Raw genomic sequence first — 19,426 nt, 5'->3', positions numbered from 1 at the left:
TACCTTTTCATTCCCCATCCAAATTTTGCCTTCATCCTCAGCTGTGCCTTTAGTCTTGGGATCTTTTCTTTTGGTGGAACCTGGTAGATTACATTTCTTACACATACATATTCCAGAGCGTGCTTACCAAAGTGTAACTAGTCATTGTAACGGTCTTCTCTTCTCTCCATGTCCCATCTTCTGCTGCCTTGGCAACGACATAGATAACTTTTCCTACTCCTACCCTTAAATGCAAAAGCATAAAAAAATAAAAAAAAAAGCTCCCAGCAACCTCTCCCACCGTTACATTCCCATGGAATCGCCACTGTGTTTCTGCTTTGTTGACTTTATCACTGGCTATTTTATCAGTGAGCATTTGTTACAGCTAAAAAAGTACTGAAGTTGACTTTTGTAGGGTTTATTTCACAAACCTGGTTTATCTGAAGGGTTGAGTTCTTTCTTTCCTCTCCACTGGAGTAACCTTTCTCCGAAGTTGCGAAGAACTGCTCCTAAATAGCTGGAGTGGGTAGGGAGTTGCATCTACCTTCAGATTTCTGTAACAGTGATTACTATCTCTTGGAACACTATGTTCTCCATATATTCCTTGGTGTGGAATAGGCAGTTTTATCTTATAATTTAGTGGACCTGCTTAGACAAAGTATTTTGGGGGACAAAAGGCACACAAATTGCTACAGCAGATGGCTTTGATGCATTCTTTCTCTTTCTCTACCCAGGAAGATAAAACCACTCAGTCCACTGCTTAGGTCCAGGTTTCTCTTCTTAGTTGTTCTTTTGCTTGGCAGATATTTTTTGCTAGAAACTGTTGCAGTGAATATTACTTTTTCCTTGAAAGGATTGCTTTTGTAGCCAGCAATCTCATTTCTGATGAATTTTTAAATATTTAATAAAGCAATTGGTCTGTAGAAAGCACTATTTGCATTGTCTTTGTGTTCTTACACGATGACTGAGGAGATTGACAAAGCAGTACTTTGTGTAAAATCTATACTTATTCCCAAACCAGAAGAGGATAGATGTTTTCAATTTAGCATAGAATTCCCTACAGTACTTATCAGGCTTTACAGTCTTAACATTTTTAATCAGTTGTAAAAGATCCTCTTACTCTCTGATTTATACAATAGACCTTAGCTTTTCTATTTTCGCTTCATTTGACTTCAGAATGTTTCCGATGCTATAAAAAATTGGTATTTTGTTGTTCTCATTTTCATCTTAAATTTTTCCATATATCAATGTTGATAAAATTCTCACTTTTTGAACAGTGACTTTTAGAGACAAAAAAGATTAGCCATATCCTTAAAACAGAAGAGATAAAATGTCAGTAATATGCTTGATATTAAATATTGTATGTGACCATTTTTTCCTCAAAATCATATTGACTGAAGTTTTCAAGGGACTAATGACTGGTCATATGTTTTGAATTCTCCATCTGCTGGAGAGCATTTCATGCTTTCCGGGGAACGTTGGACTCTTTCTTCTCTCTCCCTCTCTCTTTTGAGAGAGGAATTATAGGAAAAATTGTGAGTTACATCAACCTGCCCTGGCACTCCCAGAAGTTCATGTTGTGTGGCAGTATAGCAGTCCCTGCACTGACCTATGAAAAATGCTTTCTTGGTCCCTAGTTTCCATTCAGTTTCGAGCACCTCTTTTTCTCACCCGTGGCCTTTCCTCTTCTCCCATCCAATGGGTGACACTAACCAAGGGTTGAGGCTCTTCCAGACACGTTTCCTGGCTGTCAGCATTTCCAGTGGGCTGTCCCACTGAGAGCAGACACAGAGTAGCTGGTGGCAACGTGGGTCAGGACTGAAGGCAGGGGGCAGAGAAGGGGCAGGTGGCCGCACAGTGAGACTGCTGTGTTCTGCAGCTCCAACTTCAGCACACAGGTAAATCTGTTGCTTGTGACTGATTGGCAAAATGAAGGTCAGTTCCAGTCAAAGCAGAAATATTGGCAGGAGCATATGTCTTATTTAGCGGTCTTATTTCTAGAAATTTTGGGCCTAATGCACACTGTAAACCTGATTGCTTGCTCTCAGAACTAGCAACAATATTAATGTATAAGCAATTGTTTCAGCCTTAGGCTCTGCATAGCAGTTGGTTGAGTTGAGTTAAATAAAATAAAATGCCTTAATTTTAGTGTTTCAGAGTACTGTTGTATTTGTCTGGAAGGTTTGGAGACTGATCACAAATCCATCTTTTTTGTGGCAGACATTGCAGGAATAGCATGACCTGACTGGTAGGCTTTAATTACATGTTGCATATGTTCCGACTAGCTTGAAAACTGCTAACTATCTTTAATTGCTGGATTTTATTCAGGTCCTCCAAACAGAAGGCTGAGTATAAATACATGAAGGTCATAAGTATACCTGTTCTCTCTAACTCAGTCTTAACAGACAATGTCCTTGCCTGCTCACGGGGTCCTAACAAGACAGATGAGCAAAGAGGTTATTACTTTCAAGAAGTTTAAACAAGTACACCTGTAGGGTGATACAGAATGTGCCTAGCTGGTCTCCTTTGATAACTCTTGGCTCACTGTTTTATTATTGCTATGCACTCCTCCTGAAATCCATAAACGCAGGGTTACCTGCAATGAAGAATTTACTACTGATACTTGAAATCAGAGAGTGGGAAAATGAAGGATTGTGTTGTCTTCTAAAGATAAAGGTTGCATTTAAAAAGCTGTTACAATCATGCCTTTAATTCCCTCATTGCACATTACATACTTTTCCTCAGAGCCAACCTTTTTGGGCGCCGGGAAGAAGCATTATTTCACAGATGCAGTTATATTTGGGGCAAAGATTTTAGGAGCCATAAGGCAGTGTCTTTACAACAGATTAAATAGAGAGCCTTGTAACGAGAGGCTAGTACACAATCTGGCCAGTTGGCAACAAAAAGGAAAAATTTGCTCACAAGTGAAGGGTAAGAGCATTTTAACTTGGAACAACTCAGTAGATGATGCAGTTGCTAGGTAATGTCTTTCATTTCTGGAAAAAGTCTTGAGGTGAAAGCTAATCAATAAGGTAGACAGAGTGTGATGTCATTTGTTGCCATGGTTTCTGAACTTAGCAGTCTGTTATCTGCAAATAATATTGATGGTTGCTATGCAGTTGAATCTTTTCATATTGTTGTTTTGCCATTATAAGGCTCTTTAATCTTGGCTAAAACTTCAAAGAGCAGGGTGTCTAGGATTTTAAACGTTGTAATAGATAGGCTTGTATTACAACCCAAAAATATCTTGAAATTTACTACCTAATAAACAACAGGCATCAGCAGGAAGTGAACAAGGTTAACATTTTGGTGATTAAACTTCCACAAAGCAGTTGACATTTTCTAGTAAATTAATCTGCAAATTAAATATCTCTGTGGAATTAGTGCTATGACTCATTACATGGCAGATCATGTAAAAAAAGGATAAGCAGTCAATCCTCTGGGTGATAAGGCAGTCAAATGTATAAAGCTGTAAATGGCTCAAAAGCCATCACAGCTTCTTGAACAATGTCCTTGTGTTTCATATATCTTTCGCTGTTGGATTGTGCCTCTTTATTATGTTTGGGTTTTGCCAGAAAATATTTTATAGCAGCTTATGCTAAGCATCAGACAGTTGGACAGGCTGAAAGGGAAATGAGACTTATTTTTCCTGGTAGTTGTCAAGGTGAAGGAAAAGCTTTCTCAAGTCGGGTCCTTTAAATCAAACACAATACTTCATTTTTCATATTCTATGGAGAAGATGTTAGTTTTAGCAGAATGCCGTGTATCCTCTACTTGATTTATTGGCATCTCTGTACAGTAGTTTTTCTTGACAGTTTAAGTTATTGAAAGCATTTTGGAGGGAAAGAATGAAAAAGAGATGAAAAGACAGAGCTCAGTGCAAGCTAGAGAAGGTAACATGGGGTGATCTGAAAGACGAGGTGATTTGTAGAGTAAAAAACGTTCAGTACCCAGTGATGAAACATTTTAAAGGAGGGGAGGGCCCATTGGACAAAATGGAAAGAAAAAAAAAGTAGAGAGAAAAGCAGAAAAGAAAGCTTGATGGAAGAAAGAGGAACTATTTTTATTGGGGTGAGAGAAGAGGGGAAGGGAGGAAGGGTAGGAAAAAATCAGATGACGGCTTGCTGAATTCTAGGGTTTTTACATCTTCAGAGTGACATTTGCCATGCTGTCTAGTTTTTCTCTTTTTCCCCAACAGATTCCTCCTCCTCCTCTTCCATTTCCACTGTTCTTTGCCTTAACAACACATTTCTTTAGAAAGCATTTTGCCACCTTCTTTCTTGTCTTCTTCACACATTTCTCCTCTGTGTGGTGACATTGACTATTACATTTCTTTCGAACAGAGAATCGCCTTTGTAGTCCTACTTGTCCCTTAATATAGCGAGTGGATTGTCAAGGGCGTGCCCCCAACGGGAGACCTGAGGAAGATGTCACCAGGAAAAGCGAGGCATACGGCTAAAATCCTGCTCTTGCAAAGTGGGCAGGGGTGTTCTTGATGACTCCTCTCCTGGAACTCCTCTAGAAATTCCCTGTTGGCTGTGCAGAAACACAATAGCAGCCTTCAAGGAGTGTATCCTCAAAACACTGCTACCGAGAGGAGGCAGATGGAGGAGACATGCCAGCTTGATGATGATAGCAGATGTCAACAAGTTAACAATCTGAAAAGGAAACAAGCAGCACAGCAGTGCTTCTTACCCAAATGTTTGGGTAAGAGAGGGAGGAGGAAAAAAAAAGAAAAAAGGAAAGCAACATGGAAAAGAAGATACGAATCAGTAGTGCTGATCAGCAAGAGCTGTAAAAGACTATCTGATGCTAAATCTGTAAAGTGGTGCTGTTGAGTGGATTTGTCTAAAGAAGTATTTCACCATTAGGCTGTCACAAAGGAAGAGCATTTACTTCGGATGCCATATGCCAACTGTGCAATTAGGCTTCCAGTCATACATGCCGTGTGTACTAACGTGGGGGGCAAGTCTCAGCCATTAGCAATTGCTATTGCATAACGCTTGCTTTTACAATCCTGGATATTCAGTTGCTTGTGCTGTTGTGAGAGTTCTGTTGTTTGGGATAACATACTTATCTTTTATTTCTCCAGGGTTTTTGTCTTAGGGATATTTGTTTTCTGTGTTGGGGTTTTTTTTCTCCCTTGAGGAAAAACTAAATTATCAGACCTTTTTAAATACACTTTCACGTTATATTCCGTTTTAAAAAGATTAAAAGAAACATACATTTTCTGTCTCAGAAAAAAACCCCACACATTATATGGGGGACAGCTTGGTACTTTGTACTAGTGAACAACTTCATAAAACATATATACAATAGTGGAAACTCTCAGGCAGCTTTAACAAAATAATTTCTTAATTTGTGAATTTCTGCTGTTTTTCTTGGGCCAAATTTTATACCGACAGGCATTACAAGACACTGAGTGTAGGTGATGAGAAGACATGGGTCTTCCTACAGGAAAAGGATAAGAGAAGCTGTACACAGCAAAGTCCCCAGAGCCACCGTGACACTCTCTGCATTGCACACACCGTGTGGATGAAGCCTTTCAACCTGTTCCCAGCCCTTTCACGTGGGACTACGATGTTCCGTGTAGCACTGGATGGCCCAGTGTCACTGAGCACTTAACACAGATTTGGAGTAGGTTTTCCAAGCATGATATGGAAATTAAAATAAAAACAGGCATATCAACATAAGCAATTATTGAAAGTATCCTGGCCTTTGAAGTGACATATGGGCCTAAGGTGAGATAATGCAACCTGGAACAAAAAGTCACCAGCTATAGATACAAGTCTTCTAAGTGTGTGATATAGTTATATGATAATAGTTAGTTGATTGCAGTTACTGCAGTCCTGTTGATAGTGCTGAATGTAGTGGCTGATGCAGTTATTGCAATTGAGAGGTGCCTAGTAAGACTCAGGAAAATACAGATATTTAAGCCAATTACATGCTTTAGCTACTGTTGGTGCTATTTAAATAAAAGTCTCAGAGCTTGCTGCTGAAAGGTCACTTCAGTGTACAAAATTCTTGAAAAAAAGTTGTTAAAAAAATCTGAAGTTTGGAAATTACTTTAGATTTATTAAAGCAATTTTAATTTCATTTTATGTCTGTATGATTCAGCTCAGCTCTTCTCTGGAGCTTTTATATCTTTAGTTGAGGTCTTGGGTCAGTCATGCTGCAAATAATCTCTTTTTATGAGTAGACTTAAGGCATGTTTGTTTTCTGTGTAATGATTTAGAAACAGAAAGTTAGTTCCCAACCCAAATCTGAACAAGTAGTTGTTCTTGTAATAGTTGCAGCACATTTTTTCTGGGACATAAATGCACGACTTTATTTTTCACAATGTACTGCAGAAAAAAAAAGTGCTTGTTGCTTGAACCTTGTGAGGGAAACCCAATTTGCACCAGAAGAGCTCCACAAAAACAAGGCCCCCACCCCAGCCCCCCACCCCAACCCCCCAACAGCCTAACAGAGCAATCCTGTGCACACTAAGAAAAGAAATCCTTCGTGGTTCTTGTAGCTTCAGTTAAAACAGAAAAACATCGATATTCCCGTCTGATGTTTCAAATGCAAGGAAGTTGCTGTACAAGATGCCCTCTCCTGGGCTATTGGCTTTCTATCTTTGCTGCAAAGACTCATGAGATGCAGAGCACAGCAGAGCCGGGACGCCACACTACTGATACATCTCATACACGCTTCTGCGCCTATCACTGTGCTGCTCCCCAGGAATGAACTGGCATTGGTACCTGTGACGAAGGTCGGTGTGTTGTGATGAGCAGCACAGTGCACCTTCCTCATTCTGTAGCTACAGCTGAGCACTCTGTACAGAGGACAAACCATTTAAGGGCTCTGATGTTCTTCGTTTCTCTGAGATGGTAAAATATCACTTCAGTGCAGAAAGGAGTGTTCAAGTCCAGCAGGAGAATTGATTTTTTCATGTAGATGTTGAACTCCTTTTGCTGAAGAGGTAGCACCAGAGTTATGCTATTCCATCTAGCTGTTTTTTCACAAATCTTCAGACATGTTGGAGCACTGGAGACAAACAGAACTGTACTGATATAAGTTCATAAAGCTTTTTTAGAAGAGGGAAACTTTTTTTCCCAATATAACTAGGGGTTGCAGATGACATTGTTCATATATTACAAGTAGAACATTGCTCCTGCTTGCCCAAAGTCCTTGTAAGAAACTAATCCCCAGATTTTCATAGTTTGTGTGAGATCAGCTAGATATTCAGGTGTTTAAAGAGGTTCTAAGGATACTTTTGCACATACTAAAGATGCTTCCAAAGGCTGCCTTATTCTGACACCTCATAAACCATCAACCAACCAGGTCCAAGAATTACTAGCATTTTAAAAGCCAGGGATCCCTGTATGTATAAAGCAGAATTATTTTTTATATAGTCAGTACAATATTTTTATATAAAAATTTTTTTTTAATTTATGAAAAGCCATTCTAGGTGTGGGAAACCGTTCCAGGCCATTTTGGGAATAGAACATGCAAAATAAACTGTGTGCCCACTGAGAAGTCTGTAGTTGTTTCCTGTTTGAGTCTATACATTTCTCCACATTGATCAGGCTCAGCTGGATTACACTGCTCTTAATGCCTTAGACTGAGCAAGGCATGATGAGATTGTCTGCCCTATTTTTGGAAAGCGCCGCATTTTGTTTGCCCATTTTGTGGTACTGTTTATTCCCTTTACTGGTCTTTTTTCCCTCCGCCACTCAGTGAATTTTCCTTTTCTTTACCTGAAGCCGCTACATCCTATCTATTACTTCCTTAAGTCACATCTGCTTCCCCCTACCCACTATGTCCTCTGAAACTTTGTGATCTTCTGCACAAATCTTCACATCCCCCTTCTCTGATTTGCCATTTATGAACATTATTTTAGATCGTCTGTTCCCATCCAGCATGAAATGGGTTCTGCTGGCAGAAAGACACAGCAGCTTTACTGAATGTGCTCAGGTTGCCTGAGATTGTTTGATAACAAAGAAATTGCCAATTTCTGATAGGTAATGTTTTCAGATGTTAAGCCTGGGACAGCCACGGGGCAGAAAAGTCCTTCCTAAAGGCACATTCCCTTCTATTTACCACTAGCCTGAAACACCGTCTTTCTGAGGTACCGATGAATCTGGTTTGTTTTTACCACAATCTCAGCGCAATTGGGCGCAGTATTCCTTACACAGAAAAAAAAAAAAAAAAAAAAATTACTTTATTTATTTGTTTTCATTTAGAAGATAAAAATTCAGCACCATGCACAGAAAAGTCCTTTATGTTGTAGACTTATAGACAGGAAAAGACAATGAAGTACATCTTATTATATTCAGTATTTATTTTTACATTGAAACCTATTGCTGTTTCTTCCTGATATTTTTGCTGGCAGTAACAGGGTAAAAATGTTTTATTAAGCAAATTATATATTTCTACCACAGTGTTTTAAAATGAAAATTACTTGTATAAAAGAGACTTTCAGTCAGTCTATATAGGCAGCTGGAAATTGGTTTGAATACATGCAGCTAATGGTCACAGCAATTTGGATGGCAGCAGGTTTGATGTAAGTCTAGGCACTGTTTAGTTCGGCTTTCATAAATGTTGGACAAGAGGAATAAAAAATGCTATAGTAAATGGCAAATAAAATCAAAAGCTAAATGCTTAAGGCATGGATTTTTAGAATTCTAGAGTCAATTATCTAACAAACTTATGTGTTTTAATGAGATGTGGCACGTCAATTCCCTTTAAAAACAAAAAACCCCACTCTAAGCTGGTCTTTTTTCAGTCCTCAAGTAATAACACTTATCGGTAATAAGTTAATACTCCTATTGACATCAATGGGAGGAAAGAATGTGAGGAAATATTAAGACTGTAGATAAACAAATGTCTTGTATCAGTATTCTAGTTTTGGAATCTTGCATTGCAATAAGTAGCTTAAGCTTTGCAATGCTAATAGCTAATACAACCTCCATCATAAAGCTTCCTTCATCTGAACTCAGCAGACAATGAAATTTACTGTCCCTGTTTAGCAAGGAGGAGAGGAAGCCACTTGCTATAAAATATCTGAGGTGAACTTGTTTCTTTTCACTCATAAGTGTAGCTCTTGCACAGATGGTTGAGAAGGTGCAGAATATTATAGTCCTCCTGTGTTTAATTGTTTCTGTATGCCCTGGAATTTAAAGAGAATTTAGGATGTGTTTGGCAGTAGCTTTCCCTCTATAATCAGGTTGCTATGGTAAACCTATTATTCTAGACAAAGAAAGAGTATGTTTAGTAAAGTGCTGATCCCTTTTCAGTATAATGCGAGCTTCAAATTACTTTTGAACGATTGAACTTGAATGGTAAGTATTTTATCACAATACCTAAGAGAAGAAGTTCACAGAATAAGGTGTGGCTCCTGTTATTTCAGTAGCAGATACATCTGACAAAGTAGTAGAATGGCTGAAGCAAACTTACCCTGCAAATACCTACTCCTGGTTTTCCCAGGGAAGCAACCTGAAATTTATTGTTACAGAATGCTATTAATTTTTGTGTTTATCTATATGGTGATAAACTGAGCCTTTGAAGTTTACATTTGCTACATCCTATGCAGTTAGCTGTTCAGAAGCAAAAGGACTTTAATTCTGTTAAATTATCCCCAGAGAGTGAGCCCACCTTACATAATCTAACCAAAATCTCAGACCTTTGGAGGTAAAATATCCTTTTTAAGCCAGTACAAAGTTGCAATTATTTAGTGCCACCACTAAATTCACTTCTCATGTTCCTAGTGCTGATTTTGTCACATTTGTAAGAGAAAAGGAATATGAACTAATAATTTGAGTATCAATTTCAGCAGCAGTGTACTAAACTACTGTAACTGTATCTTTGAATATTTAAAAGTAAAGAAATAACTCAGGGAATTCCTTTTCCAGAGCACTTACTGACTGAGGTTTCTGTCCATTTTCAAGACACTTTCAGTTCTGCTGAGGTCTGCAGTCAGATGATCTAAATCATACCCTGAGCTTAGGTGGGAGCCAGCCAAAATAAAATACGAGGCACAGATATCAACAAGGAATTTGGGCTTTTTGAATATATGTGTTGGTGTTTTATTCATTAGCTAAGATGAGAAGATTGAGAAAGTAGGGCCTAAATCCCCTTTGTGCTTGATTTTGAGAAGACAACCTGAGCTTCTCTCTCTTACATGACAAAAATATGCCCTATCTGCCTAGGGATGGGATATTCCTGTTTTTTTGCTGGTGAAACTGTTGCACACTAACTAAAATGAATAAATATTAATTGCAGCAGGGACTGAGAGGTTCCTGCTCAATTCCAGTGCAAGTGCCCAGCCACTGGGCTCTCAGGTCATTCTGACTTATTAAATTACGCATTACAGAAGGTAATGCTTAATTACAGAACATGCAGGAGCCTCATTACAGAACCTTCCTTTGCTCGTCCCTCTGGAGGATTTTCCATCTCTGCTGACTCCTCTCTTCAAAGCATCTTGCTTAAACTGATTTTATTGTCCTTCAGGCATCCTCCTTATTACAGCATTAGCTGGCCAGGATACCACTGTTAAAGATGGTTCTTTTGTTTATTTTATAGAGTCTTCACAACAGATGGGTCCTGTTCACCAGGTACCTATCTGCCTTTGGGTGACTGACTGTGCTTTGGGACACTGCGAAGTGACATTTTTGTAAAAGTAGCCAGATAGATTGTCTAAAGTGGATGCATAGAAAAAGACCGTGAGAGCCCCAAATAGTGACAAGTTGGACTTATTAAAAGTCTCTGTGTATTTAAGTACTAAGAAATGATTTTGTTCCAATTGCTAATGTAACTGTCCTTGGCAAATAATTGTAGCTTAGAGAATGCAGGCAAATAACATCAGTCATTCTGTAGACAATCATATCTTAAATGTTGACATGATTACCAAATACAACTGTATTTCGTGATGCGGTAGATGCACTTCCTATAAGTTTCTTTCTGGAATAGGTATCCTCATATAATTGACAATAGTTTGACAATGCAACATAGTTTTAAAACTATGTATATTATAAAGGTATCATGAAGTATTTGCTGTTAATTCTCTCTATCAGCATGTCTTTTTTAAGATTCTTGCACTTTAAGTTGATCATAAAATGTCCTTCTAGGTTGAATCCTGGCACACAGAATGTCAGCTTGAAAGTACAATATACACTGATGCTTGGGAAGAAAAAGAGTATGGCAGCTATAAAATGAGCTGGCAATTTTTCCATAAGTAATAAGATCCCCCCGTACTCCAACTTAACTAGACTGGGTTTTTTGAAAAATCAAATGTAACAAATTTAGGTTAGAAGTTGAAAGAAAAATAGATTAACAATGATCTGGCAGTGTGTTGACCTAAAAGGTTTCCTTGTCACAAAACCTACAGTTAGAAAAGCCCCACTAAGCTTCTCCTTAACAGTCCTTTCCCATTTAGCAAAATATTTCAGCAAATGCTGAAAAAATATAGTGCATACTGAACTGTTTGGTTACATAATGAAAGGCTGCACTTGGAGGATTTTTTAGCTTTGTAGCTATAGTTGCTCCTACTGTAAATTTGGGTTCTGCAGTCAGTAGAGCAGAGTCCAGGCCCAGGTTGAGTCTCACTGCTGCTATGATTAAATTAGATTGAGAGGAACAGGCTTTTCTGCATTCTAATCCATGTCTCTGGTGGCCCTTTTTTATAGACAATATCTTTGCCAAGCCCATCAAATGTATTACTTTGATCCATGGTTTGTGTCATGTTTAGAGCATTCTCACAATAGCATGGCATTAAAACAATTTTTAAAATATGGATACAAACTCTTAGAAGTTAGGAAATAAAAAACCAATGTTACCTTGAACTGAGTCTGTCTTATATTTGTGCAATGTAAGACTGTCCTTGATCTTAGTTTTTTCCACATCTGACCATTTAATACTAATCTGAGGGCTTCGGTGTGGAAGATCTGTGGGAGTTTGGCTAAGTCTATTCCCTGTTCAAGCTTTGGGGAGTTCTCCTGTTAACAGGTTGATGGAAAGGAAGACTCTGGCAGAGGTTGTGCTTTCGACTTCTATTTCCTCAGGTCTAGACAAGAAAAATTATATGGATTTTTGCTTTCCAAGTGCCTGACAGAGTATTTGAAGAGTTATGTTTCTAAATGAATAGAGAGTATCTTAGCCAGCTCTGTGCACAGACTATTTAATTCTAATCATGTTCATTTTGGAGTTTCTGAGGTATGTGCTAAATATTTTAGATCAATTATAGAGGTTAATTATACAGTTAAACATGTGCCATAGCTCTGTTATGCAAAGTTGAGATATGAAAAACATACAATGCCAATGATTCCTTGTTGTTGCTGTTTCCACCAAGACATAACAGTGATATACTTTGCTTCTGGTTGCCATGGAGGAGAGATAGTTTTGGGGTTTTTTTTTTAATAGTGTTTATGTGCATACTTTAATTAATACAGAGTGACTTGTAGTTTGTCTTTGGGGAGTAGGGTTTAGAATAAGTTTGATTTTTTATTTCCTTTATTTTACTTTACTGAAGTCATGACTGTACCAATTGTTTATTGTTCCAGGGAGATGTGAATGTGGCCAATGCACTTGCTTCCCTCCAGGAGACAACAGAGTTCATGGCAAAAACTGTGAATGTGATGATCGACAGTGTGAAAATGCGGACGGCGATGTCTGTGGGGGTATGCATTCACTTACTATAATATAATTAATATAAATCTTGACAGTTTGTAACTTTCTTTTCCCCCTGATTTTATAACGTACTATCACTATAGACTATTGAAATCACTGATTAATTATAATAGATTTTAGATTTTTGTAAGAAACAAGCTATACAAATATTGAATATGTTAGTGAATATTTATTTTAAAACGTCAGAAACACTAGCAATGAAGTAGATTAAATACACCTAGTAGCATAAATGTAAGTGCTGTAGTATATCCCAAATTCCATCAGTGTTCATTAAAGAAGAATACAGACACTTAAAGGAAAACCTGAAACATTAGGTAATTTTACTTTGTGTTTAGTACAGTTGTTGTTTTACTGAGAATGTTGCATTTTATCTAAAGTCAATAATGACCAGCAATACTTCTGAATATTTCATATTCACTGACAGTGATATGTCTGTTTTCTAAAAAACTAGTAAAAATATATTATGAAAGAATCTAAAATGCTTGAGATACATTGTCATAGTAATTGTACATGCAGGTGGTTTATTGTAATGTTGACAGTGAAAACCTCACTTGTTGATTTTTCAGTAATGTATGTTGGTGTTAAGCAGTATTTCAAGTTAGTTTTAGATATGTAAATGCATACATACCATATGGTATTTTAAAAACACGTGTGTAGTATTTGTCCTAAATGCTGTCTTTCTAGATTTTATTGGCTTTATTTTTAAAATTACTTTGATTCTTAATATTAACAAAGTAGTTGGTATGAACAATGACACATTTTATTATATTCCTTATTTCTATGTAAGAAAAAAACATATTGCTTCATAATCTGTGTGTACCTAAAAAATTCTGACTACAGGAAAATTTTGTCAAGGTCTCTGCCATGCAGAATGTAGACGTATATGGAAAATTCTAGTTCTAATGTCTAACCAGCCATAATATAGTTTATAACATTCAGTGTAATTCAATAATGAATGTGTAGATAAAGAACAGTTTGAAATTTAATTTTGTTTAAAGGATATGAAAGTAGATAAAAGGACTGAAAAGCTGGGTTATATTTGTTAGAAATTAAGTAGGTGGGAACCAAAATTCATCATCTTTCATGATTAAAAATATCTCTTCCGTTTATGTCATTCATATTTTACATTATTCGATGACAATGCTTCAATGTTAATACTGCTAATTATATTGCACATTTTGGAAAATATAGACAAAAATTCCATTCTTCCTTATTAGGAAAGATACAGTGATAATTTTAACTTTTGTTGCTGGCTAGAACACCCCACATTTAAATGAATAATCATGTCAACACTTGAGCCAGTGTCCAATTTTTTACTGTGCAGGAGACACTCTAGGTCACACTATTACCTGAATAAACTCTCCCCTTTAGTATAAATAGCTTTGTCCAAAGAGAATGGTAGAAATTAATTAATTAATTTTAAATCCATACGCTTTAAGCTTATTTTCCAAATTTTGAAACAACAAATAGAAAGGAAAGCCAGCTCATGAACTTATGAATCAGTTGTAGTCTCAAGCAAGCTCAACTTCTCCACTTTCATTCAAGCTAATAGGTTAGTTACTAGGATTCTCTGGAGGTGAAAGGAATTATATGGGAAAATGCAATTCAAGTGACTGTGCCCTGTTTGAAATTGCACTGCACAACATTTGTTGACAGAACTTCAGATGGCCCACCCTGTAATTTTTGCTGTTCCAGGGAGCTGACCTTATTCCTAATTCTTTCCCCAAAAATGTAGAATAAGCGCCAAATCAGGAATCCTGTTGTCCTGGGCTTTCTTGTAAGTAAAGGGAGAGGAGGAAGCATGGCATAAGGTGATGATCAAATCCACCAAGATCTGAGCTGACCTCTGAAGTGCCTCAAGGGAGACTAGAGCATCTTTGCTCACTCACAGCTGTCTGAACTTGGTGAGGTGAAGCTGGTCTCTAGAGTTTTAGCCTTGCCAATTAGAAGTCATGCCACTACTAATACCGTCTTCTAAAAATTGTTGGATTTCTGTAGTAGATCTGTTGGGATTCCAGTAGTAAAAAATTGGCAGATTATTTTTTCATATTCTTGATATTTCTATTATATTTCTAAATACAATTTGAGATATTTTTAGATTATTCTAGATTTGGCTGTAATTTAGTCCTTGAAGCATGTTCCTATATTATTATTATTGCGTGATTCCATCAGTTTTCATTCTTTTACAGCCAAAAACTGTTTTCCCCTTCCTCTCTTTCTGTTCTCATGCAACACAAGTGGTTTTTTGTTTGCACTTGTCTGGTTCTTCCATGTGAAGTGTGCTGAGATTCAAATTAACAAACATAGATGTCTTAGTAATCACTCAGTTCTCTTCCATACACCACTTTTCCTTCTCTTGGCTGCTGGAGCTCTGGAGTGGCTCCCTCCCTTATTTCCCCCCTCTCTCCCTTTCTTTCCTTCCTTTCTTTTTTTATTCCTTTTTCTTTTTTTTCTTCTTATTTTTACTGCTGGCAGATCCTGAAACCTTATTTTCTTTGACCATCCAGTGTCCATCTGTGCTTCTGACACACGTGCCTCAAGAGGTCACTCCCCCCCCCCATAACTTAAGGCAGCACCTAGGTGTAAGTTCTAAGTACAGGAATGTTTATCTGCAGAGAGTCCCCATCAATTGCAGCTTTCCGTTCACTCATCATTTAGCAAGTGAATTCCCCTCACCTTCCCTCACCTTCAAACTCATAATACAAGCCATTTACCCCTTGCGCATTTCCTGTGACTTCATCTTTCACGGTGGCTTCCACCAACATTTTCATTGAAATGTCTCTTCCCACAGTTTCTGACCAAATGTAGGAATTTCTGTCATTTTTATCCTTTTCAGATCCTCAGTAGCCTCTGATGTTACTGATAGCTTCAGCCCTACTCTTTAGTAATTGCCCGATGTTTTGCTTGGCTATCTCTTTCTATCTTGATAACATTTTGAATGTTGCCTTTGATATACAGTATTTCTCATATCTCCCTTTTTAGGAGAGTCTACCAATTTTAACCTTATTTTCTTTCCCCTTTTGCAACTTATCTATTCACAGAACTTCTCTCATTAATTTTGCGCTAGTGGCACACACATCTCTTCCTTTTGGGTTTATCCATGCTTCCATCTCAGCCTGAACCTCTTGACACCTCTTGCTGAACTGCTGATTCCTTCCTCTTTCCTTCTCCTCTTTTCTCTTACCACTGTTGCTACCTAGGCAATCACTGTCAGGGCATAAGCCCTTGCTAGTAACGCTGGCTTCAGAGAATTGTAAACTGGACTCTGTGAATGTGCAGGGTCTGACAGTGAGCACTGAGTGCCTCTAAAGCACAAGGAAGGAAGACCAGTGTTTTCAGATTAAATGCATGCTGAAATGAGAAATGTGAATGACAACCTAAATGATTTGAGTAAGAATTGTTACTGGCCTCCTCTGACCAACAGAGATTGATTAATAGCTTGCTTTCCAGACCAGCTGTCCATGAGATGGTAGAAAGACATGAGATGAAAGATATGATAAATTAGGGTACAACTGAGTGAGACCCTATTACCATGTTTCTGCATGATTGTAGTGAGTCATTCACTTAAAAATTCAGCTGTCCATCATTACAGTACCAGGAATAGAGACATTACGTCTCCACAAAGACAGAGGTTGCAGGAGGACTCGGCATAGATTCCACAGCACTCTGCTATTAGAAATGGATTCATAGAATCATAGACTCATAGAATCATAGAATGGTTTGAGTTGGAAGGGACCTTTAAAGATCATCTAGTCCAACCCTCCTGCCATGCGTAGGGACATCTTTCACTAGGTCAGGTTTCTCAAAGCCCCATTCAACCAGACCTTGAACACTTTCAATGACTGGGCCTTCACAACTTCTCTGGGCAAACTGTTCCAGTGTCTCAACACCCTCATAATACACAATTTCTCCCTAATGTCCAATCTAAACATACCCTCTTTCAATTTAAAACTGTTGCCCTTTGTCCTGTCACTGCAGGCCTAGGAAAAAAGTCTTTCTCCATCTTTCTTACAGCCCTCTTCAAGTATTGAAAGATAGCAATAAGGCCTCCCTGAAGACTCCTCTTCTCTAGGCTGAACAACCCCAACTCTCTCATCCTTTCTTCACAGGAGGGGTGTTCCAGCCCTCTGACCATTTTTGTGGCCCTTCTCTGGGCCTGGTCTTACAGGTCCATGTCTTTCTTGTACTGGGGACCCCAGAACTGGATGCAGTACTCTAGCTTGGGTCTCACCAGAGCGGAGTAGAGTGGGAGAACCATCTCCCTCGACCTGCTTGCCAGGTCCTTCCTTCGTCTTCCCCTTCCTTTGTCTGTGCCTCTGCACTGAGACTTAATATGCTATGGCTGGAGGAGGTGTCTCATGAAGCCTTTTTGAGATCGGTATGTTCTACCTAAAGGCCCATTCCCTACAGTTCAGTTTTATTCAATAATGTAAAATTTGCCCAAGTCTATTGCAGTGTTGATCCACAGCAATATTTAACATCATGGGTTTTTTTGGCTTTACTTGGTTCTTTGAGCCTTTCTTGTGCAAGTTTTTTTTGGTGCACACACATGACTGGAGAATCACAGGTTTGCCAGCACAAGTTCTTTCTTGGCACGGCTATGTCACTGATGTACACCAGGCTTGATATTTAATTATCTTGTATCCTGGTGGGAGATACTCCTCTCTCTCCTCTGAGGTTATGGATGTGCTGCTAGCTGCAGATGTGTCCTGAGCTTTCAAGTGTTATTTGTTCCCCTGCTGCGTCCAGTCATGTTTGTAAGTTGATGTCATCGTTGGCTGCTCCACCTCACTGGGTTGACTCTTGTCCATTATGTTCTGTTCTCTTTCAGAATTGAGGGCAGGCAGGCAACAAGAATTCAGGACAACAGTAAAGATCAATTTGAAATTGATTTTATAATGCTCTTAACTCCATTCATTTTGATTTGTTCCCTGGACCATTATTAGCCTAGCTGTGTGTTCTTGTCACAGCAAAGTAGCAACCGTTGAAGGAATAAAACAGAAGCCCTTTTGGGTCCTCTGCATGCTACTGGTTGGTGCAGGATTATGCTGCTTAAAAACCCCTACAATAAAAACAAACGCAACAAAAATAGTAAAAAGTTAGTTGAAGCTCCACACAAGTTCTTCACTAGGCCTACCAGCAAAAGTTGAAACTCATAACAGGTAACTCATAGCAAGGCCCTTACATATTTCTAGGGATGCTCCCATTTTGTTTTGTGTCAGTATTTCAGTCTGTGCTTCATATAGTGGGCCACCAATTAGATAATGAGCTTTGATAAGACCTTTTAATATTTAGTCATGGATGTTTGCACTGTCCTCAACACTAAGCCTCTGGTCACCCCAGCAAGCCAGTTCTTTGACTGGTGACAATAGAATACCTTGAGAAGTCAGATTTATTTTCAAGTGAGCAAATTCACTTTGATGACTTTTTAACTATTTATTTTGGCCGTGGCACATCAAAACATAATCCTAACGCTGTAGGGAATGCAGTTGTATAATGGCATATCACATCCTGTCACATCAAAGAGTAAATGCAGCTATATTTTTGTTTGTTTATACCAATGCCTTTTGGTAAAAGGCATTAGTTCTCATTAGTTCAAGATTCTGGTTGTAGTATAAAGGCTTGTAAAAGCTGGAGGAGCTGATTTATTATTGGAGGAAATGCTGAGGTAATTAATATTTCCCTCCTTACTCAGGTCTACCTTCACACCTCTCTGTCCTCTAACTATAGGAAACCAGTGCAGCAAAACTACATGAGACTTTACGGGAGGGGAAGTTAATTTTTTTTTATAAAATCCCCAAGTAAATTAATTTTCACATTCACTCACATTCTCACACCCACATACAAGCATAAAAGTGTCTGGATTTAAGTAGTTTGGTCAGGATCACTTGTGTGTGACACAGAAGATGGACAGGAGATGCCACCCATCAAGTTTGCAGTAGGCGTTTTTGTTTCATCTTGACTGACAACAACAAACTGGTTTTTAGACACGTCTTTTATATCGTTTAGGACCCAACAGTTAGGATGAATCTTTTGACTCACAATTTTGCTTACTTTCATCTCTGTAAGTTTTAGGCAAATCTGGTGCCTGTTGTCTGTGCTTCCTCATTTTTGACATTCTTAGGACAACGCTGTTCTTGCTGGGCTCACACGGAAAGGAATGACACAAATTATGTGCTGTGTCTGTGTAGACATCCTTTGTTGTTGAGCACACAGTCTTCTGCTGACAAGTCATCATACCATCGTTTTATGAGAGTGCAGACCTTCTGGTTTTGACAAAATAATACATTACTCAGTTTTACTGCTGTGAATGTGTTGTTGGTTATCAATACAGGTCAAGTTTTTAACCTCATTATGGTGTTTCTTCTGGTGCTTATCTACACACTTCCATTCATACGTCATTCACACCAGTCTTAAAATTTCCAATATAAGTCTCTATGTATTGGCAGAAAACAAGGGAAAAGCTGTGGTTTATAAGGCTTACATATACTTAAAGCCACAATTCCCAGCTTTCCGATCTTTTAAACTTTTACAACAGAGACAGAAGCTTCCACATCACATTCTTACAATTAGCGGAGGATTCTAGGATCGCATAGTCATCACCAGGATGTACAGTAGAAGTGCTCCCTCTCAAAAGCCTGGTATAACTTGCCCCTAATTGCCATGCTCCTTTGAATATAAAATTTTTGTTACTATCCAGCCAGGCTAAGTAATTTGATTCAGAGGAAGAACTGCCTTTCTTTCTTATTTTTGGAATATAACTATGCGTTATTATATG

General features: G+C 38.3%; 1 protein-coding gene across 1 annotated transcript in view; it reads left to right on the top strand.

Annotated features, from left to right (window-relative positions):
• Positions 1 to 19,426, top strand: part of ITGBL1 (integrin subunit beta like 1) — a 148,263-nt gene that overhangs the window by 112,729 nt on the left and 16,108 nt on the right. The window contains exon 8 of the mRNA XM_075526281.1: positions 12,522 to 12,638. Coding sequence (XP_075382396.1) covers positions 12,522 to 12,638 — 117 coding nt within the window. The remainder of the gene's footprint in view (positions 1 to 12,521; positions 12,639 to 19,426) is intronic.

The sequence above is a fragment of the Mycteria americana genome, chromosome 1, assembly GCF_035582795.1.
Source record: "Mycteria americana isolate JAX WOST 10 ecotype Jacksonville Zoo and Gardens chromosome 1, USCA_MyAme_1.0, whole genome shotgun sequence".
In the NCBI taxonomy this organism is placed as follows: domain Eukaryota; kingdom Metazoa; phylum Chordata; class Aves; order Ciconiiformes; family Ciconiidae; genus Mycteria; species Mycteria americana.
This window is presented reverse-complemented; position numbering and strand designations above follow the sequence as displayed.